This window comes from Simochromis diagramma, unplaced genomic scaffold, assembly GCF_900408965.1.
Source record: "Simochromis diagramma unplaced genomic scaffold, fSimDia1.1 OVJJ01000171.1, whole genome shotgun sequence".
Classification (NCBI taxonomy): domain Eukaryota; kingdom Metazoa; phylum Chordata; class Actinopteri; order Cichliformes; family Cichlidae; genus Simochromis; species Simochromis diagramma.
Genome location: NW_024387222.1, coordinates 452,407 through 475,474, shown reverse-complemented (window position 1 = coordinate 475,474; position 23,068 = coordinate 452,407). Strand labels below are relative to the sequence as shown.

Here is a 23,068-nt window from a genome sequence, read left to right as displayed (position 1 = left end):
CCTTGTTTCTGTTTGTATGTTAAACCTCAACCCCACATGCATTCAAGTCAACTGATAGACCCTGTATGATAAAAACCAATGAAGCCTCTGGATCTGAGAAGTGAAGCCAAAGTCTCAGTTAAGTTTCTTTAAGCTGCAGCCGTTATAAACCTCTGTTGGCAAAACAATATAGAGGTCTATGAGAAAATGACTCAAAGTCTCATCTCAGTAAACATTTTCCTGAAGTTTTATGACTTTCATTGTCTAAAACCTACCATAGGGTAAGATAGACCATTTACTTTAGAATAAGCAGGGTGTTAGCCAGTCGTTTTAATACAGAGACCATGGTAGGCATGAGGGTTAAGCCAAAGATATGCCAAGATTTATCAAATCAGTCGTAAATCTGTCCAAAACAGCTGCCACAGAAATGGTGTTAATTCAACAGTGATAGCATCTTGTCCTCACAAACACTGTGAGCACAAGATGTCCGTGCAGCTATCAGTCGGTGAGGGTACGAGCTCATCCCCCAGGACTTATTCACAGCACGACACAACCTGAATTTTAAGGCTGTGTTTAAACCAGTGAAGATAAAACATAGCTAAATCAATAAATCACCTCACACAGGTAGACAGCAGCGGTCGGACTGCATGCAATAGAAATCTGGCTTTGTTTGACCTTTTTAGTGTCAAGAAAAAACAATTCAGTGTCATTTTGGACAACAAGACTGTCGGTCACACAGCGAAAGTATATTATCGAGAATTTCAGGAGGATTCTGTGTTGTGTCGAGTGTCTTTAGTAAGACTGCTGAACAAAAACCTCACTCTGCTGCACAAAAACAAATTAAATACAAAAAACGCTTCATTACCTTTCATTTTCTTTCTATTGTAACTCTAACCTTACAATTAAAGTACATTTGGCAGAATAATTTTCAGTGCCAGCCTCCTTCATAATGTGACAATCACTTTGTAGATATTGCACAACTTCAGTAATTTCCATGTAGTTATGTTTTAAATTTAACACAACGCCTGTTTAGGAGCATAGAGATCACTGCAGAGCTTCAAAACTTTTTAAATTAAACTTTCAGGCTAGATATCCATCCACATCAATAGGTGTGTTTCAGATGTGCATTATAAGAAATGTTTTTTTTTTTTTACATTTAACATGTTCATGGACACAGCTGGTAATACAACACACGGCTCAGATATGTGCAGAAAGAGCCCGACAGGGCAAAGAGAACAGGTAAGCTTAAAAGTACATTTCATTTTCTGTAACAGCTGTAATTTGTTCTAAGATGAGGTCATTGTTACGATTAAGTAAAAATTAAAAACAGATGTAAATCTCTGGACTGATAAATTTATGACTAAAAAACAACTTTATGTTGTTCAGGTTTCTCTACTCCCAAATTTTACAAACCACTGAGTTGACTTGGCACCAGCACTGTTGTACCGCTACAATACAGGGTGGGCCATTTATATGGATACACCGTAATAACATGGGAATGGTTGGTGATATTAAAGTCCTGTTTGTGGCACATTAGTATATGTGAGGGGGCAAACTCCTCAAGATGGGTGGTGACCATGGTGGCCATTTAGAAGTCGGCCATCTTGGATACAACTTTTGTTTTTCCAATAGGAAGAGGGCCATGTGACACATCACACTTATTGGTAATGTCATAAGACAAACAATGGTGTGCTTGGTTTCAACGTAACTTTATTCTTTCATGAGTTATTTACAAGTTTCTCTTTGTTCGCAGCCATTGACATGTCGAAGAGGTTAACACGTGAGGAGCAGATCAAAATTGTGTTGATTTCTGGTGAACGCAGTAACCGGGTCATTGCAGCAGATTTCAATGCAAGACACCCTACGAGACCACCCACCTCCCATGCTACAGTTAGCAAACTGCTGGCTAAGTTTCGTGAAACTGGTTCAGTGTTGGATTTGCCAAAATGTGGACGCAAGAAAACTGTCACTTATGAAGAAACATCAGTGGCTGTCCTAGCTTCATTCAGCGTAGCACTCGCCGCATGTCACTGGAGAGTGGCATTAGTCGAACATCCCTTCGGCGGATATTAGCTACTCACAAATGGCACCCTTACAAACTCCAGCTACTGCAGCATCTCAACGAGGACGACCCAGATCGGCCACAGAATTTGCAGAATGGGCAAAACAAAAATTGGAACAGGACCCTCAGTTCACACAGAAGATTTTGTTCAGTGATGAGGCAAACTTTTATGTGAATGGTGAAGTTAACAAACAAAACCACCGCTGTTGGTCTGACACTAACCCACATTGGACGGATCCCTCCAAGACTGTTGGAACAACAAAAGTGATGGTTTGGTGTGGTATATGGGGACAACGATAGTGGGTCCATTCTTCATCAATGGAAACCTCAAGGCCACTGGATATTTGAAATTGCTACATGATGATGTGTTTCCCTCTTTGTACACTGAAGCTGGCACGTTCCCTGAGTTTTTCCAGCAAGATGGTGCACCACCACATTATGGGTGCCAGGTCCGAGCATTCCTAGATGAACAGTTTCCTGGAAAGTGGATTGGTTGTCGTGGGCCAGTTGAATGGGCCCCAAGGTCTCCCGATCTGACCCCTTTAGACTTTTATCTTTGGGGTCATCTGAAGGCAATTGTCTATGGTGTGAAGATACGGGATGTGCAGCACCTGAAACTACGGATACTGGATGCCTGTGCTGGCATTTCTCCTGCGGTGTTGCTATCAGTGAAGAGTGGGAGAAGAGGGTTGCATTGACAATCCAACACAATGGGCAGCACATTGGACACATTTTATAAGTGGTCAGAAACTTGTAAATAACTCATGGAAGAATAAAGTTACATTGAAACCAAGCACACCATTGTTTTTCTTGTGACGTTACCAATAAGTTTGATGTGTCACATGGCCCTCTTCCTATTGAAAAAAACAAAAGTTGTATCCAAGATGGCCGACTTCTAAATGGCCACCATGGTCACCACCCATCTTGAGGAGTTTGCCCCCTCACATATACTAATGTGCCACAAACAGGACTTTAATGTCACCAACCATTCCCATGTTATTACGGTGTATCCATATAAATGGGCCACCCTGTATTCTGGGCTCCTTTTGGCCATGAAGGCAGTTTAACCTGTGACTCACGCGTAGGGCAGACAAATATCTGCAGCTGCATGAATAATCGTCTGTTCAGCTGTGCTGAAACTAACCGGTGAAAAAGCCTTGAGCAAACGCTTTCAGATCTGTGAACTGCATCTGTGGGGTCAAAGCCACTTTTTCCTATTTTTGGTTCATCCTCGTACAGCTATGCTTGTGTAATATTAGCTTTACAATGCACAAAAACGTGTGCTGGTCCGAGTTAACAAGAATGCATGAAAGTCATTGCCTTTTGCAAACAGGAAAAGGGATTTTTTTTGTTTAGAAAATGTCTTTCAGTTCAAAACGTTACCTGTAACGATTCCTATGCTGAAGCTTTGCATTTACCCTCTGACTCTACATCACTTTTTATTATCAGATTAACAATAAATTTTGTCAAAAAAGGTCAATCATTTAATAAATCTGCAAAATAGAACATATTTAACTTCCTGTAAGCTTTGAGTGGAGGCTTCACAGACTTCCTTCTGTTCACATACCACATGAGTGTCTTACTTGAGGGCAGATGATCAACCAGCCACACCAAGCATGTCTGTTTTTAACTTTGAGTGATATCAGTTTTATGAGCGTAATGTTTGTTGGTCCTTTACTGGATCTCGAGTATTTAATGTTCTTGAACAAATTGGGCCTGTTCAAGAACACTTTACACAAGCAGATGACTTCTGATGAAGATGCGTGGTGTGATGAGATTGCCATTGACCCCGTGTTGAACTCTTTGAGTTCAGTGTCTCTCGGCCATCATTACACGTGTGAAGCGTGCACACCTGCCACACACCGCTGTGCAATCTCAAAATATGCTAAAACGATCTCTTAAATTGCTCAAGAAATATTGAGAAGCCCCGGGCTTCAAAAGCTGAGGGGAGAAACTGAGGATGTGAGCAAAAATGTAATAGACTGTAAATAAAAATCATATAAAGAGTATGTGTTTAGCATCCGATTCTGCCAAACGCGCTTTGCTGTAGCAGCAGGAGAAAGTTTTGGCAGAAGTCAGCAGTTTGCAAATTGACTGTGCAGTGTAGGTTTTTGCTTCCTGGCTTGAGAGAGAGTGTACCAGATATTTACTGAGCAGTCCAAGATCATCAGAGTAGCACATGCTAATTAGTTTAAGAATTTGTGATGTAAGAAAAGTGCTTATTCTTTCTTTGCCTTTTTTTCACGAGGCTTAATTAAAATTAGCCACTTTTCCTTCTGTTCATTTCTCGTACTTTTCCTGCTGCTGGAGAACAAACGTTCCCGTTGGGATTCATAAATCTTAAACTGTCAGTTACCAAATCTAATTTCTTCTGCAGCAGCTGCTCCTTCAAATTGACTGACAGCAAAAACCAACATGATACGGCGCTTTTTCAATAGCAATTGCTTCCTTGAACTTTTGACTGTCAAAAACAGCATCTTCAACCCTGAAGACATTTTAATTCAATTAAATAATAACTGGTTTGTTTCACATTTTGGAAGTAAAAAGGTAAATGACTCGAGTCTTGGGCTCAACCAGGAATAGACAAGCCTGATGAAAACCATTCGGCAGAGCTCTACAAAAACATCCCTGCTGATTAAGAAAATTAACTGCTGCTCAGTCGCTGCCTTTCCACCTTCATTACCCTCGCACCGATACCAGCGGCCTGCAGCGTGAAGATGATCGTTCCCGTCATTTGCTCCCTGCACTTAGCCCAGAAGGCACTCAGTCATCCCGGCACTTTCACTTACTTTTTAGAAATAATTTTTATCCTTTTCTTCAAAACTAAGCACTTCCTTAGGCAACATGTTGCAAAGCGGGCCTGTGTGAGCACATTTCAGAAATAAGGGCATCACGCTCTGCTAAAATGTCAAGGCTATTTGGAAACCCGTAAGACTGTATAAAAAGCCATGAAGCTCGTGAGGCTGCAGTGTTCACGACTGAGAAGCTGAAAGCTTTCTCGGCCTACAGTACAATGTGTGAAAAATGAGAAAAGGCCTCTTAAAGGAAACTCGTGTTTCTATAATATCAGATATAGGAGTGGGGCAGAACATCTGTGGTTGCCCATCGCTGTTTGATTGCTTTGTCTAATTTAGTTGTCTGCCTCTTTGGTAATTGAGCTCAGTGAATAAGTAACCAGGAACACACACCTACTACCTCGCAGGACTTTTATAATCTTTTTCTTTCTCATGGTTGCTATAGGGGTCGCCGACATCTCATCCTCCAGTCAGACCAAAGCTCTTCGTGTTCTCCTTCACTCCATATTTGAATCTTCTCTCTCAGCTTCCTTCTTCTCCTCCTCTTGCCTGGCAGCTCCATCTTTGAAGCATCCTTTGTCCAACATGCCCACACCCTCCTCTGCACATGTCCAAACCATCTCACCCATGGCTCTTTGGCTTCATCTCCAAATCTGAGGTGTTCCTCTGATGTACTCCTTTTTGATCTCGTCCATTCTGGTCACTTCCAATGAAAATCTTAAGGAAAATCTTCATCTCTTCCAACTTGATTTCCTGTCTTTTTTGCAGTGCCACCAAACAATGCATCACTGCAGGTCCCACGACCATCTTGTAAGTCTTCCCTTCCACTCCTCCACTCCCCACTTTCTGTCACAGATCACCCCTGATGCTCATCAGCCTAAACTCTCTTCCTCACCTTCCTGTAGTGACCTGGAGGCGAGCAACAGAATATTTCACTCTCTTCTCTCGGCATCTACATCATTCATTCCTCCTTCCTCCTCAGCATACCTCCACCTCTTTACTGTGCACCTAGCCTTCCAGTACTTTTATTATTTCACTTTTATGCCAATCACTTGTTACATGCTTATACTCATGGCTATACTTATGTAGCAAGTCTACATTCCTGTGTACAACTAATTTCTGCATTCCCAAGCCCATGCTCAGGGAGTTTCCTGCTAGTCATCTACCAGCAAGTTTCCATTTTTTCCATCCACACACCACAGGCAGTGCACCCTGATCGTGTAACAGCATGAATTATTCCCGTTGCTGTTCGGTTCATTAAGAGGCTGCCAGGTGTCTTTCATCTGACTTCTTCACTTTGGTCCTTTGGCTTGCCAGTTTTTTGCAGCTTAAAACAATTCCAATTAGGTGGTTTTGAATTGCTTTCCAGAACAGGATTGTGTGCGTACTGCCCAACCCTTTACGCAGTGCCACAAAAACAACATACAACAGTAAGTAAGCCTTCAGTTTAGTCACCAAATGAAAACAGAGCCATTCTCTGAAAATACAAACAAAAAGAGAAACACGTTATGAACATGTTTTTCTTTCTTTGACAGGAGCTACAGATAGAGATTTTTTCTGGATCTGCTTCTTTTCAGTTTTATATCCAACATCCTTCTTTCCATTTGCTCTCTCTTCCTGCCTCTCCAGCTCTATCCTGGCATCTAGTATCTCCCTCCATTTGTATTCCTGTGTCACTCCCTCCATCTGCCCGATTCTGCCTTAGAGTATCAGGGGAAAGCTGCACCTTATCTGACTTTTTCTCTATTACTATGATCAAATAGACATTCAAACCCCACCAAAAGCTACAGGTTTACTTAGCCATTGGCGGACAGCAACACGAGCAGGTTGACTTCACCTTCAAAATCAAGGCTACAGTCGACTTGTGCATCTGGCAGTGAGATAACTGGTTCAAACACATGGAAGTTTTTTCTCTCATAAAGTGTTAAAACACTACTTAAACATTCTCAGTGGGTAAAAGGAGGCCAAAATATTCAATATTCGGAACATTTAACATATGATTAAAGACCCGAGATCACCATGATACAAAACACTGTTTTGGTTTCTTGCTACTTCACTTTTCCAGGATGGCTCTAGCTCAAGAGACGGAGGTCATCTACTAATGGGAAGGTTGATGGTTTGATGCTAAGGTGTCCTTGGCTACTGAAATCCGAGATCTCCAAGGCGCCCATTGGAGTGCGACTGAGACATGTTGTATAAGTGCTCAAGGAGAGCAGATCTATATAAGAACCATTTACCATCCATGCATTTCATGTTTGTTGACTATAATCTCTCCACGCCCCTGTTTTCTCCCCACCCGATCAGATGTCTGCCCGAATCCTTTTTTTTTTTTTTTTTTTTTTTTTAAAGGGAGTTCTTCCTCCCCACCATCACCGCTTATTCAACATTCATTACCTGATGGCTCGAGTTCTGTTCCATACTTGCAGAGTTGTTCCTCATAGAAGAAAATGGTTTCTTATTTATGTTGTGGTGAACTGAACTGTGAAAAACATTGAATCTATTTGAACTGAATATTGGAAATTAAGTCAACGGCATCTTTGGCCTTACAGATTTGCTTCATCCATCTTTACACATTAGACATTCTTTTGGAACAGACCAAGTTTGTAGGAAGTTTCTGTAGCTTTTGACAGGTAGCCCCAACTACCACCAACTCTTTGCCATTTATATGTGGTTATGCATGCACTATGATTTTAGTACATTTAGGTGCTACTTCACTGAGATGAAGAGTAGGAGCTATTTTTCTCCTCTGCTGATGATCCGTCCAAACAGCCTTTCTGATAATGTCTTTATAAATGCTCTGAAGGACGCCTCATGCTGCCCACGCGTGCTGTGGGAACATTCAAACTGTGCTGTTACTGAACCAATCCTTGTAACTCTCCATCATAACGGTAACAGGACTTGGGGACGGGTTGACAGTTTTAAAAGCAGCACCTTTTCCCACTGCAATAAAATATCCCTTTTTACCCTGACGTCTCCCTCAGAGGAAAAAATATCCACCGAGACGACAGATAAGAAACGGCAAAAGAAATTCTAAGAAAAATGTTGCCTCTCTGCTCTGGACACCCTCTCAATACCAGCAGCTGATTCCAAACTGGGTGTTTCAACAGAAGAGTTCAGAAATCTGTTCCAGTTTTTACAGCATTTCTTGCAGTTCACCTGGGAATACTGAGGGGATTAAAAACAACACTGTTGTTCTCCAAGTTCAGCATACTCAAGCGCACACACACACACACACACACACACACACACACACACACACACACACACACACACACACACACACTCTCTCTCTCTAATTAGGGCTTCGTGTTCTCCATTTCTTAATCCATTTTTATCCTCCCCACCAAATGAGACACACCTAAAATTAACCTGAATCAGAGGAAGTGTTGGCATTTATTTGGCAGCACTCTGAAGAGAGCTGAGCAGTGTTAAATTAGACTGAACAAGCTTTGAATCAAAGCGATTTGTGTATCGATAAAAATAAAACAACTATTCTCATTTAGACAGATGAATGAAGCAGCTTTATATTTAACACTTGTTGGTAGAAAAACCTTGAACAACTCTAAAAATAAACCCAGCATTCATCTTCTCTCAGACTGGGATCCAAACTTTTATGTCTTTTGAAGAATTTCCAGAATTTATTGTTTATGGAGAAATTCATATAATTCAAAATCATATATTTTAAATAAAATGCATTCCCAAGATGCTGACACGGCTCCTATATCATCCAAATAAAAGTCTCTTTATGACACATTGAGTAGTTTATAAACTAATAACACTTGCAAACAACAGTATGACTCAAATTCCAGGCTTTCAAGCTTTGCATCAATATAAACAGACAGTAAAGATGTCTGCAGTGCACCTGCTTCCACTAACAGTGATTAAAAAGCCTTGGCCACAAGTTTGAAACCGAGTAATACCACTTATGCATATAATCACAACGTAGCTTAGGAACTATATACAACAACTATATACAACAACTATATACACATCATCATTTTACAGCTGTAATTATAGTCAGCGTATGACAAAGAATTCCTTCCTTTAAAATGTAAAAGCAATAAAAACAGCATACGCTCCATGATTCAAAGTCAGGAATTCAGATCAAAAAAGCAGTGCAGAGCTGCATCAGGATGACAGAGTCTGTGAGAGCCAAGTAAGTATAGTGCCAGTTTACAGTCAGCTACCAGTTAATTAGGTGCACCTGGATAAAACGTATGCAGGCTTGCCCTTTAAACAAACCCTCCTTCAAGAACCTCATCGAGTCAACTTCAGAGTCATCCTGGAAACTAATTTATCAACTCCATTTGTGCATACTGACTATAAATAAATAAATATATTAATTTCAGTGTGTCTCTATTCAATTACTTCCAAGGACACTTGCATGTAGTATCCCACATGCACCATGCACTCCCCTGAAAACTATGAGAGTTCAGCAGTGTTGTTCACTCCAACAGAAATCAGCATGTTGTCTGATACAACATAAAGCAACGAGGCACCGAGCTGTACCTCCTGACTGGCTGTGCGGTTAAGTGTCCAAACCGAGACGTCTGTGCTCCAGTTTTGTGAGTGAAATTGTGAGAGAAGTAATTTTTAAAAAGAACAGAATAAATAAAAAATCTTCCTTCTTTCATCACGCAGCCAAGATGCCAACTACTGAGGATGTGAGGTGCACAGCGCTGCTGTGGGGAAGTCTTCACTTATGTACACACAGATGCAGCTGAACTGGATACAAAATAAATCCCGTTGTCATCAATAAAACCTCAGATTCAGCCAAAGCTTTGCCGTACCAGTGTTCAGCTGGACGCTGGTTTTACAGAGCTGTAAAAGCCAAACGCGTCAAAGCCTTAATCAATAAATCAAGAAAACGTCAGCCGCAACCAACCACAGGCTACCACACTGGGCACACGAACAGCTCCAGTATCAGTTATATCAGATCCCGTGTGTGGTTACGTGTCTCTCTCTGCACAGTGAGTTATGAACCTGCATGCAAGTGAAAACCGCATAAAAAGGTCGATTTGTTTCCCCTCAGGGGAAGAAGTTCAACTGCTGTGCTCCGCCGTGCATAGCTAGAATTTTTTGTCCCACAAGCAAAAGACAAATACCGCATTGTTAAAACATGATTTATGAAAAGACATCATTCATATTAATTTGCAGATGCATTAATCTGCATCTGTTTTTCATTTCAGAGCACTTTTTTGTCATTTGAGAACAAAACCGGTGCAGCTTTTTACTGCTCCTGCTGACGGTGATTGGTCTTTAATGACACGCCTTCCTGCAGCCATCACTGCTGAGGGACCCTTGAGCAAAGCACGAGACAGCCGATCCATCACAGAGGTGTGACTGTGGGCAGCTGTGTGAACACCAGAGAAGATTGCGAATTCCTCGTCAAATTTCCCGGACAAATCAAGTCTAAACTGGAAGGTCTCTGCAGCAGCTCTGTGCAAAGGTGAAGCCTGAAAGCGCTCAGCCTGTGGCGCGTGGTGTGGGATTGTCATGTTCAAAGAATTTGCTAGTTTATTCATTTTGTTTGATTTTTGCAAATGATGTAGACAAAGCTGCAGATTCAGTCTGATATCCCACTCTCACAGCAGTCATCATATCACACTTCAGTTCACATCGTCTCTCCCAACTTAGCAAATTTCTCACTAGGTGTAGCAACTTTCCCGTCAGGAGGAGTGTAGAGAAAAGTTTAGGGCTCTCGCTGCGCCACACCGGAGGTCAGCACAGGGACAGATTTCTCTCTGCGAGCAGCTCACAGCGGGGCCGAGAGACAAAAGACGCATTCTGTGGCTCCGCAAGCGATTGTTAAAATCACAGCACAGCCATCATCGTAAACGAACCACACTGTGGCAGAAAAACTAATCGTGTGTGATTTTGTAAGCAGCCTCCAGCAGTGGCCAAAGCTTTAAGTCTGCTGACTGCTGCCGAAAAAGTTAATCAAACCAACAAACTAAACAACTAAATGTGATAGTCACCGTCACACCCAAACCAATTTCCCTCTTTTTAATGATGAAGCTACTAATAAGAGGTGGAGGCAGTCTAGGCACAGACTCGGGATCAGTTCTGGATCTTACCTGGTCGTGTGGTGTAAATGACTTTGTAGCTTTCAAACTGTCCTTTGGGTTCTTTCCAAGACACGTGCAGCTTGGTGGGGCTCAGGACTTTGGTACGAAGCCTTCTTGGTGATGAAACTAGACATAAAAAAAAAACAATACACAGCTTTACACAATAACTGTCAGTTTGATATTTAGTGTATATATGTGCAGAATGAGTGGTTATAAAACTCCTTATCATGCACCATCAACATCCAATATTTTGCTGTAATATTGGAAATGAAACTGATGTCATCATTAATTTATTAGTAGATTGTGTCCATAACAATGGATGGAGTTCAATTTAGCCGACTGCGCGACATGGTGTCATACAGCTGCAGGAAAACGTTTCAGTCCTTTCAGATTTCCACATTTCTAATTAAAGACGACCTAAAGCATCATGTGACTTGCATCACTTCCTCCAAATAAAATGCTCAAAAAGTACAGAAAGTTAAGTTTATGTGTCATCCAGTCACAAAAAACTTCTGGCTTTTTGATCTTTAGCAAAAATTGTAAGAACTAAGAATTCTGCAGAGCTCGACTTTGTCCTGGTAGCTTTGAGCACCACTACTCCTCTGTAGCTACCAAACCGATACATTTACACTCTTTTGCCTTTGTAAATATGTAACATCAAAATATAACTCACTGGGTTACATTTGATTAGTCTCACAGGACTGTTGGTGATTCACACAGATATAGATTCTGTCAGTTGTAATATTCACCTATTGTGTATGTGCAGGTATAATTTTATAAATTCAATATTCAAAAATAAAAAAAACTCCTTTGCATCTAATTTTTGTGACAAAAAAAATGATGGATCAATATAATCAGCTGCCTTTCCATGAGCCTTTCACCTCCAGCAGACTCCACCCTCATGGTGTTTTGTTCTCCGCCTGCTGCAACTTCTGGTTGGAACTACTCTTCAGCTCAAAGATGGCGGAGCTGGAGTCTGTACGATCTTTACACGACAGACTCACTGAAGAAGCAGCAGAAGGATAGCCAGCTGACAGAAAAACAAGGAACAGGAAGAGCTGGGGCTAGCTGACATTTCAAAATAAAAGCAAGGAACCTGTCCACTTCTAAACTGAGCAAGGTTGGCATTCTTTTGGATCATTTTGGCAGCTGTTAACTTATGTCTACGTATATCTGGTAAACACTGAATTCTGTGAAAATATGATGATTTTTTTAGTTCATATTTATGCAAAAATATCTCACCAAAAACTTTCCCCTGCAACTGTACGCGACAAAACGTTTCCCCTTAATTAGTCACATAGAGCATCGGCGCTCAGGAAGTTTTACAATCTGCACGTTTCACAGAATCTGCTCTCCGTCTGTTTTACTTCAACACACTCGTTCATCCGCTGAGCGCAAAACACAACTGTGACTGACTCGAGTTAGATTGAACTCCCTCCAGAGTTATGATGGCGTCGAGGCAGGCGATCCATCTGTGCTTTTAAACCGTAAGGAAAGAGGAGAAAAAAATAAGGAAGGATAAATTGTATCTCATCCAAGTAGAGGATACACATCAGAGAGATTAGCTTGCACAGATGTCACATTAAAAAAAAAGCCCCAAAAGTCCCATTTTCCTCCTTTTCCTCATCCTCGTCTTCCTGCTCTGTGCTTGTCTCCTGTCTGCATCAAAGCGACACCCCTGCCTCTCATCCTGATTAGTTGTTGTCCCCGTCCGCACCCTAGAGGGCTACATATCCCCCCTTTCCCGCCTTCCATTCTTCACCTATATTCATTTTCTCCAGCTTACGCGCTCACTGTCACCTCATCTGTCCCCGAGTTGTATTCCATATATCCTTGCTTGTCCCGATCTCATTTTCTTTCCCTTTTTATTATTTTTTTTCTGCATCTGTGCTTTGAAATATGTCAGGGTGAGAAGAGGATAACAAAAAGGAGGGAATGCGACTTCTTTTTAACTGTTAAGAGAAAAAATAACAAAGGAACCAAAAGGAAAGACGCTGGAATAGCATCTCGATACTATTCCTCTCCTGTCCTCAGCAGGAGCACCTGATCCACTGAGCTGCACAATGTCCACACACACTTTACAATGGCCTCAACCTGTGCACAAAACCTCTGAAAGGTCAACAACACTGCATTGGGGGAACTTTGTTTTCACAGTTCACCAAGCGTGTATGTGGTGTTGTTGTGTTTTTGCATAGACGCTGGTTTAAAACACAGGGATAAGGCTATTGTAAAGCACTGCAACGGCAGAAACCACATTTCCAGAGTCAACAACCAAAACAGCCTATCATTTCCACACCAGCAGCGCCAAATCCCAGATAATAAATATGTATTATTCCCCAGTTTACTTTGGTTAACTGTGGAAAAAAAAGAAAAGCCAGGGGGTGGAAAATAAGATATGAAACCCACAAACTCGTCTTTGTGTTTGTGTACTCATTATGAGGTGAGCCATCTGCTGCTGCCGACTTCTTTAAATACCTACACGGAGATTGACGCCTGCTGTAGCTCAAAAGCGGAGTAAACAAGAGCCTTGTAAGAATGGTTCACCCAAAAAAAACCAAACTGTGGGTAAAGTCACCTCTTATATCTGCATGTGTGCATGCCGCTTTCTCCAGGTGTAACATGATAACGTATATCAATGTTAAACATGAAACTGGCACGTTTGAAGAGAAAGTAACAGTTTTAGGTCGATTTAGATGGCAATCAAAGATTTAGTCAAGCCGATAAGGCTCATCACCCAATCCTCTGCAGCATTTTGAGTGAACCACCTCTTTATGCAAAGAGATTATCTGCAGAAAACTACTCATGTAGGTATACAAAGAAACTTGAGCTCAGCACAGGAAGGATAATCCTGATTTTAGTGGAGAAGATATGAAGCTGGTGCATTCCACAGCAGACAAATATACAGAAACACACATAAGGAATACAGTACCAGTGATTGCACCAACCTGCGGATGAGAATGAGGGCTGCATGGGATTTCGGCTCAGGTATTACAGATCTCTGTCTTGGAAACAAAGGATGCTCTCTCGTCTGAAGAGAGCTGCTCAAATCCCAAATGATTTGAGAAGCAGATTTCGCACGGCTCTGTTTGTAGTGTGGTTGAACTCGGTCGCGTGTTCCCGTGTGCCACATCTGCATATGTGTGCATTAATTATGTATACGTGTCCGCAGCTGGAAGCAAGTGTTTTCTGATGTTTCCACATTAAAAAAAAAACATTCTTCATGCATTTTGTTCCGGGGAACTCAGGTGGTTGTTTTGAAACCTGCCGATTCCTTTGCAGCTCCATGCACACATGCCTTTTACACACACACACACTCACAGAAAGCCGTGGATCTTCTCTGCAGGATTGTATTATCACGCAGAGACAAGTATTGGACGGCGAGCGAAGAGCCTGGTGACGACAAAAGGCCTCACCAGTAGAGATGGGAACTTAATTCTCATCTATTTTTCATGGAGAATCCTGTGCAAACAGCCGAGGATGGAGAAGGGCCCCACCGCACCCTCCGCGAGCGGTGTGGCAAGCCGGAAGTGCAAAGTTTGAAGTGCATTTAAAGTCAGTGAGAGCAGACTAAAAGGGCAATATTAGGCAAAAGGGCAACAGTGAGCAGAGAGGAAAGAATAAGGAATGAGAAGGTTTAACAGGAACTATTAAAAAACAAGTTGGAGAGTTTTCTGCAAATCAAAGTCACTTTGAAAAATACTCTGACACTGAGGTTCTTATTACCAAACACACTCTCATCTTAAAGATGCAACACAGGACATTTTAACACCATTTTTACACATCGGGATAATTACTGCACAGCACTCCTTATTTTTTCTTCCCATACCTAACACCACGGCTTGAGGTGGAAAAGGTCTTTAATTGTTTTACACCACAAAACAAGAAAGCAGTGCTGAAGGCAAACTGTGCTGTCAGCAACGGAAATGAATATTGGAGTGCAACAGGTTTGAGTCGCTGCTCATTTCTTTTGCTAGGAAAATGGGATAAGCTAGGGGTGTCCAACTCCAGGCCTCGAGGGCCGGTGTCCTGCAGCTTTTAGATCTCACCCTGGGTCAGCACAAGTGAATCAAATGATTAGTTCATTACCAGGCCTCTGGAGAACTTCAAGACATGTCGAGGAGGTAATTTAGCCATTTGAATCAGCTGTGTTGGATCAAGGACACATCTAAAGCCTGCAGGACACCGGCCCTCGAGGCCTGGAGTTCCCCACCCCTGGCTCAGACCCTCTTAGGAAAGCTGTCTGACTATTTGTTTAACTAGTCTTCAGGAAAATTTCTCCAGGCTTCTTCAAGGACATTCAAAGTTCTCATTTGGATGTTGGCTGTCTTACGTTTCACTCTATGTTAAGATCACTCCACACAGCTTCCATCATGTTGTGGAGCCCGCTCATTGACTGGTCCAGGTATCCCTTACTGCACTGGCAGTGTGTTTTGTGATACTGACTTTGCAATCAGACACTAGAGAGTTACTGTCTGAGACCGTTTCCGATGATGCTTTAGTGAACAATGAATGGATGGACTGAAGAACCAGACGTATCTCTCAGGTCTCGTGTCCTGTCTTTTAGATACTTTTCACTTGCTGTAAATAGTTTTCTTTTGAATCTTGCTTCTTCGTCTCCCACACTTGTTCAATTTCCTCAGTGTTTTTTAATGACACACTGCCGAGATACGCCAAGATTTCAGTGAACATTTTGGGAATCAGCTTGTTGGTGCAAAAATGCCATTTTATGCCTGTCAAACTGTTATCTTTGGCATTTTCTGTAGTTTCAACTAAAGAAATGGGAACAAATCATATGGTTTGTGACAGGCTGTAACAAAGTGGCTTAAAATACAATGTAAAAATGTCTGTTTGCTAAGATGTTCCCTTGGGTTAGATCACTTTTATATGCTTGAATGAATCATAAGTCAGCATTAAGTGGCTCAACAAATCTCTGATAATGGTAAGTTACAAAGACTGGACTGAAAATGAATAAAAGTAACCAATGTCTAAAAAAAAAAAACAGTGAAAGACAGTCAAGACTTTTGCACATTGTTGTAAGTAACATCTCAATAAACAATAACTATTATGATGATAATTTTATAATTATTTATTTGATAACTTTGGCAGTCCTACCCTCATTCCACACGTTTCATTCCCTTTAATCCCAGAAGTTCTCTTAACTAAACCCTTAAAATGACTTCAAAATAACGTTGGCGTTTGACCACACTCATCACGCCTGTTGCCCCTCCGGGTTTAGATACCTGCTCCTTTATGTCTGCAGGCAACAAAGAAATGAAAAGCTCCTCCAAAGCTGGGACTGAGCCTTTGAAATCATTCTTTGACCTTTTTTTTTTTTTTTAATGACAGGTGCTGAGCTCGAGGGTAATTTAAGACAAGCGCAGAGTAATTTCTTAAAACAGCCTCAACTTTATGGCACAAGGAAAAAAGAAGTAAAAAGTGGAAATGGTTCCTTTGCTTCATATCTATGGATAATTTCAATAGATATGAATTTGTTTCTGATATATTATAGCCATTCCTCAGCTTTTCATGTTAAAGTTTCTTCTTCTCTGCAATAAATCAGAGCCATTGCAGTGAGCAGTTTCACATGCGGGAGCTGTCCAAGCTGCTCGGAAACCTTTAGCTCTTCCCAGGTCACTGCTGTAGCCGAGGCTCGCGCACTAAAGCCTCTTCACTGAGGAATGCTGCGGTTTCTCTCAGTTTACTCGCACTTTAGCCAAAACCTAGCAACTCTCCTTATTGTGAAAGAGTTATTCTGTTGTTTACTAGACTTATTCTCTCTGCAGACCGACGGGTGAATATGGACATTATCCCTCCAGGCTTATCAGGGTAATATCCTCACTAAAGGAATTGATCTGTTCCAGTGCAAAACATTTTGAAAACCTTCAAAAAAAAAGCATGTTTGGTGAATTTTGAACACGGACTCACAAAAGACAGCGTGTCACTTCCTGTTCACTTTCTCAAGTTTCTCTTCCTCAAATGTTTCACATCAAGAGTTTTACTTCCCAGTTATCATATATAGAATAAAATAATCATAATGTAATAATGTTCATGGTAATGAAAAGAAGCCTTGGTGTCACAGTTTAATACAGCGAGGCGACGCAGAGTTTCTCAACATATTGTTGTAAATAAGAAGGAAAACCGAACCCTCTGACTCCACCATTGTCACTATTCACAATATTGTTTTATATTTGTAGCACTTTGGTCAACACTGTTGGATGTAAAGTGCGTTATAAATAAAGATGCTATGCTAATATCAGACGAGCACCACAAACATAAAAAGTGTCACTTTTGTGGTTGAATATATTAATCGTGTCGAGCTAATTAAAAATATGACTGAATGAGATTAGAGTTGGATTAATATGAAACACAGTGCAGGGTAAAGGGTGGGTGGGAAAGCAGACCGCCCATGTACTGTCCTAGCTTTAGTGACTAGCTTCCAGCCAATCATGACGAGGTATACCCGAGTCACCTGGTAGCGGGCACAAAGGTAAACCAACTACGGTAAGCTCATTTTCACACAGGACGAACTTTCACACTCTCAACATGCTATTATGGCGTGGCACAGCATCGGCCCAAGTCCTGAGTGTGTGGCTGTGGAACAGCACCAAGCTTTGGTTTTCAGCAGGTTTAGAAACACTTCATGTTCAGTGTTGCCAAAAACCTTTGAACGTTAGCCAAAGCAGAAGGTGTTTGGATGGAGCGCAAGTACCTGACTGTGTTCAAAGCAAAACACTTTTGAGTATGTTAGAGGGTGTTTTTCCCCACCAGACGTGACGCTCGGCACATTAAGGCTGATTCCAAACTTCATCTGAGATCCATGTGGTCAGGTCAAACTCATTCAGCTCAGCCAATTCAAGACGCGTCATGAATATCAATCAGTCATTTTCATTCTTGACAAAAGGTCTAGAAAAATATGGTGTTTAAGGTTGTTCGTAATGGTGTTAAGATTAAGAGTCATCTCTCACTAACAAGGTAATATATTCAATCCTAAATGGGTTAAACAGGGTGAAAGACAACGTCAGCGCGTAGAGTGATTTAAAAAAAGAGGGAAAACAACACAAACAGCTGCTGATTTAAGAGTCATGGTGAAGCATGTTGATGTTACGACGTTAAACTTGATCAAATTTAGATTCGGGACTTTTGAAGATCTCACAGCTTCTAACAAGGGTTACACAGACATTTGTCACTGTCATTTCAACACTCCACGGTAACTCACAAATAAGATGAACACGTGTATTTTTTAACACAGGTGACAAAACGTGCCACAGCAAAGCGATTCGGCTAAGCGACGGCAAAACTGTTTTTCTCATTCCGACTTTGGCATCGAGGCTTTTCCCAGACAAACAGACAAAAGGATCAAGAGAATAAAAACAACCTTTTTTCCAGAACAAAGCTGCACATCGAAACAGTCACAGTGAAATTCAGATATGTGACCTGCTGAGTAAAACTGTGGCTGCAAAGTATAACAGCTTCACATTTAGAGAGCGGGACCACACTGAGGTTTATCCAACCAGCAATTAACTTTAGGAGAACGCTAAAGCACAAAAGGTTCTGCAGGCTTTCTAGCCATTTGATACCATTATGATATCAACCTCGACTTTTTATGTCTATATTTGGTCCTGAATGGAGACCCCTCGCTGGGCTTCTTTGACACCAAAACGGTGAGCCCAAGAAAATTCTGCTGGATGTTACCATCATGGAAAGCCTGCAAAACCCTGTTTTCTCTGGCAATGATTCATCCATTCTGATGTTATCAGCCCATTAAACGCATGTTATCAGTCAGTATCAGCCCATACATGTCAATGATATGCAGTCATCAGCTTTGGCATTTTTTTGTACCAATCAATAATACTGTCTTTTATTCTATACACTTTCATTACTGTGTCGTTTACGGCCCATTCAGACTTACCAATGAATACATGATACTACACCATCTAGCAGCTTACTAGGCTGTTATCCATGAGGGAGAAAGACAGATTGGAGATATAGGAGACCTCTAGTGGTTGCAAAAAGGAGTGCATGGAAAATCTCCATTCATGCTATTAACTAGCTTTGTAGGATAGCTTTAAATATGTGAAAGGGTGCACATGACTATTATTTATTTATTTTAAATTGGTCTGTTTCAGTCACCCCATGCTAGTTTCCCCATCTCAGTGCTGTATACACTTTTTCAATCATTTTATCTTCTTTGTCAGGTCCACATTCTCTTTTGAAGAAATTTGTAACTTTTGGTTACAAATGAAATCCCTACAACATCCAAATGTAACGTTTTGTTGCAGTTTTCACCTGGAAACACTTTGACCATTACTCCCATTTAACGGTGTGAAAGGAACAAGGAACGTCATATGTAGGAGGCCACCTACAGGCGGCATGTTTGGGACTGATAAGGTCCAATCAGTGGAATGATGAGATTTAAAAGAAAGTGGAAGACCTTGTATGGCCTGTGTTCAACACTCACTAAATCCTGGCTTCTATAAGTAACAGTCTGGGGAAGTCAGTGGATGGACGTAGCTTTGCAAAACCTTGGACTGAAAATCCAGACTAGTCCTTACTAGTCCTACATCGTCAGGTAACCCCGTTCCTCGCTCTTCTACACAGGAGAAAATCTATACATGTGCAAATCCTGACAGTTTAGCACACGGTTTGAAAGCTCTGGCTTTCCCTGTGGGGTATCATTAGGGAACTTCATGGTTAGGCCTGCCGGGCTGTGTATAAAAAGCTCTGCTTGGGCCCAGTGTGGTGAACTGGGATTGTTGATTCTTGAGTGGACAGCAGGATAGCAGTGATACTTACCTTGGCCTTGTGCTGCGTGAGGGAACACAGAGATGAGAAAGAAGCCCAGCAGGCAGAGACTCAGTCTGACTGTGAACCACATCCTGATACCAGCAGACCGAAGGACACGATACACCTGATTGGTAAAGCAGTACAAGAGGAGAAAGCAGACAACAGGGTGGAAAAAAAGAGGAAGTAAAAAAAGAAATGAACGAGCAGGAAAGGACGGGTCAGGGCGTGAGATTAGGAGGCAACAGAACAGGAGTCAGACAACCCAGAGAGGATGACAAAGGAGGTAAAAGAACGTAGAGAGAGGTGAAAGAAAGAGGAGCAGAAAGGAAAGAATGAGGAAGAGGACAAAGCAGGATGTGAGGGAGGATGGAGTAGTGCAAAGATAAGAAAAAGGAGGGAGGAGGAGAAGGGGGAGTGAGAAAGGGAGCCATGGCAGAAGAAGGTGAAGAAGATGAAGACATGGAGAAAAACATCATGTCATCCTGTTATCATAAGTTAAATTCAGTCATTTCTGTCCATGTTTATGAATCCATTCACAGTTAAAACACATTCATATTCTGAATGTGCAGAAATATGAAGGCAGACGAGTTTGTGGAGATTTGCACTGAGATCTTAATGGAGATGTGACGATGTGATCTCTGGGCCACTGCAGGACTACAGTGCCCCTCCCATCACATTTCTTTGGGTTGTGACTGTGTTAAGTGTCTTTCTATGCTTACTGTCACAATTTTCACCCCACAGCAGGACATTGCAAAGTATTTTTTTATCAATGTAAAAGAAATAATGTGGTAAATTCTAAACATTTATAGAACTGAGTTATTACTCAAATATAATACTTCTGTAAGAATTTCAAGGTAAATAAAGTAAAGCATGTTTGCTCCTGCAAATGTCTGAGGGAAACATTCAAAAAAATTATTAAATAATACAAATAAAAATACTTGCAGTTACTTGTTCGTTACAGCACCTACACGTTTGTCTCAGAAATGGCTGTGTCTGTTTCTAATATTCGGTTCTTTCGCCAATTTTCTGATATTTTTGATGTGATATTTTCATCGCCCCAGTATTAAGACCAACCGTTTCTGCTGCCATCAAACAGATTTTGCTACTGAGAGCAATACTGCTTTAATATTTCTGAAGAAATTAAAGTTAAAAAAGAGAAAACAATGATTTAATGTCCAGTTTTTGTAATAATGCAGGAAGGACTTGGGCTGTTAGGGCGCTGATCAGCTTCTAGCACGTGTTAAGGCACCGCTGAAGATCTGCTGGGGTCGTGAATACACTGACAGCTACACCAGCTCCTCAGTGAGGAGAAGCCCGGGCGCTGCGCGTTCAGTGGAATCGGCCTTTGCGCACTCCTGCACAGCCACCCGGTGCTAACAAACACCATAACACATGCTACGCCATCTCTCTCCGCACCTCTTAATTACAGTAAATAAAAGCAGCGGAAGTTTCTTAATTGAAAAGAGCGCAGGTGAGGTCTGCACGCTGCGCCACCCGCAGCACCACAGCGCGTGGAAGTGGGGAGAAAAGGGTCGCAGATTTTCAAAGCTGATTTCGGAACAACTGCGCGGCGTGTGAATAAAGAGCAGCTTTACCTTCTCAGTTCATAAGTTTGCAGGTTCCGCGGCTCTCCTCCTGACAGCTGTGTGGCGAGCTCAGCAGTCCCCACAGCGACTCTGATTCACACTGTTCACCAACTCCGCTCTCGACCCCGAGACAAGTTACACGGAGTGCTGCGCGGGACTGCCGATTCAAAATTTCAAAATAAAGTTACAAACTTGCTACAACATGTTTCATCCTTCTGTTCTGGTGAGCCAGTGCGCACCAGAACAATAAACATGACGACACTGCTGTGATTCTGATGTCGTCTGAACTCGCTTTGATTGGTCCAGTTTTGCAGTTTTGAATATTACAATAGTAGTACATACAAAACACACGCTTACGTGTTGTATATGATGTAGGACGATGAATCCAGTTCAACAGAATCTGAAGGATCCACAAACCATTACCAGCCTCCCAGTGAGCCGCTGCTGAGCAAACACGTGAACATGTTTCAGCTCCGAGCTTCAGCTGGTGCATTTATGTAGACCTTAGTAAAGACACAGGCACGCGCTGCAGTCCAGAAACTATGAAAGGAAAAAGTCCCAAAACAAACAAACAAACAAACAACAACATACTTTCAAAGTTCTTGTTTAGTTAGTTTGTTTTAAGTGTTTTACAGGAAGTTGAGTTTAACTTGTGTCGTTATCTAAAGAGATTAAAGGTAGAAATAAATCTGCTGGAAAAAAAGAGGCAAATTATTTATTGTGTATTTATTTTATAATTAGAGTCTGATTTCTTTTTAGAGATCTGTTTCTCATCATATTCACTGCCCGTTATTTTACAGATGGTCAGATTCGGATTTTAAACAGGTTTTTGCGTCCTCTCATTACACAGATGAGCTACATGTAACGTATAATAGACCTGGAGCAGGGCTCGATGCGCGTTACAGTCTCTCTTTTAATTTGAAGGTAAAAGTGTCTCACTTCCCACCTCTCTGTGGTACTTTGTATCCAAGTTAACTTCTTCCGTAAGTCTCCCTTCAGTTGAGACTTGCAGTGGATTGATGGGTGTTTCCCGCTTCATTCACCATCCACGCCTGCAGCTATTCATTCCTTTTACCTCATTTAAAGCGAGACGAGGCAGCAGAAAAATGCGTTTGAGCGGCAGGCAGATTGAGCACCGACAGGAGCGAAATGTGTGTTTCTGTGACCCCTGGGTAAATGCTCCGAGACGCCCAATATGATCCTGTTAATATGCCTCCTTCAGTTTGGGGCAGGTGGCTCGTTGTAAATCTAAAAATTCATGACAAAGGAAGATGAATGGGACTTTCTTTGCGAAACATTATTGGCTGAATAGCAACTGTCACTAAGATCCATTGGAGGGTGGTGAAGGCACAAATGAGCTGCAACTATGGCGAATTAAAAATTAAACATCTGCATTTATTCCCTCTTCATCTGAGAAAGAGAAACACAGAAGGCAGTAATTTATACCTTATATAAAACTGAATAAAACCGAATGTCGAAACAGACAATTTCATTACTGTTTGAAAAATATGTTCTCATTTTGAAGTTGATGCCTGCAGCATGTTGGAAAAACAAACAGAAAGGTGCTGGATGAGCTTTGTCTTCACAACACTAAATGTTCAGGGAGTGATGAGGCCCAGTTTTCACAGTTTTCTCCAGCTGTAGGATTTTAAAATGTACTGCACAGTCATGCATGCAGAATGTGTGACTTTTGTCATCTGCTCAAAAACCCAGCTGCAAACAGTTTACCATCAATGGCGTCTTCACAGGTGTGCAGGCTGCTGTGCCATGTTCAGTTCTGATTGGTCAAACCCA

General features: G+C 41.6%; 1 protein-coding gene across 1 annotated transcript in view; it reads right to left on the bottom strand.

Annotated features, from left to right (window-relative positions):
- Positions 1–22,419, bottom strand: part of LOC120746560 (collagen alpha-1(XIV) chain-like) — a 160,301-nt gene extending 137,882 nt beyond the window's left edge. The window contains exons 1-5 of the mRNA XM_040051980.1: positions 22,221–22,419; positions 21,632–21,814; positions 21,284–21,431; positions 19,698–19,812; positions 10,914–11,030 (exon numbers count right to left, since the gene is read on the bottom strand). Coding sequence (XP_039907914.1) covers positions 10,914–11,030; positions 19,698–19,779 — 199 coding nt within the window. The 5' untranslated portion in view covers positions 19,780–19,812; positions 21,284–21,431; positions 21,632–21,814; positions 22,221–22,419. The remainder of the gene's footprint in view (positions 1–10,913; positions 11,031–19,697; positions 19,813–21,283; positions 21,432–21,631; positions 21,815–22,220) is intronic.
- Positions 22,420–23,068: the final 649 nt, after the last annotated feature.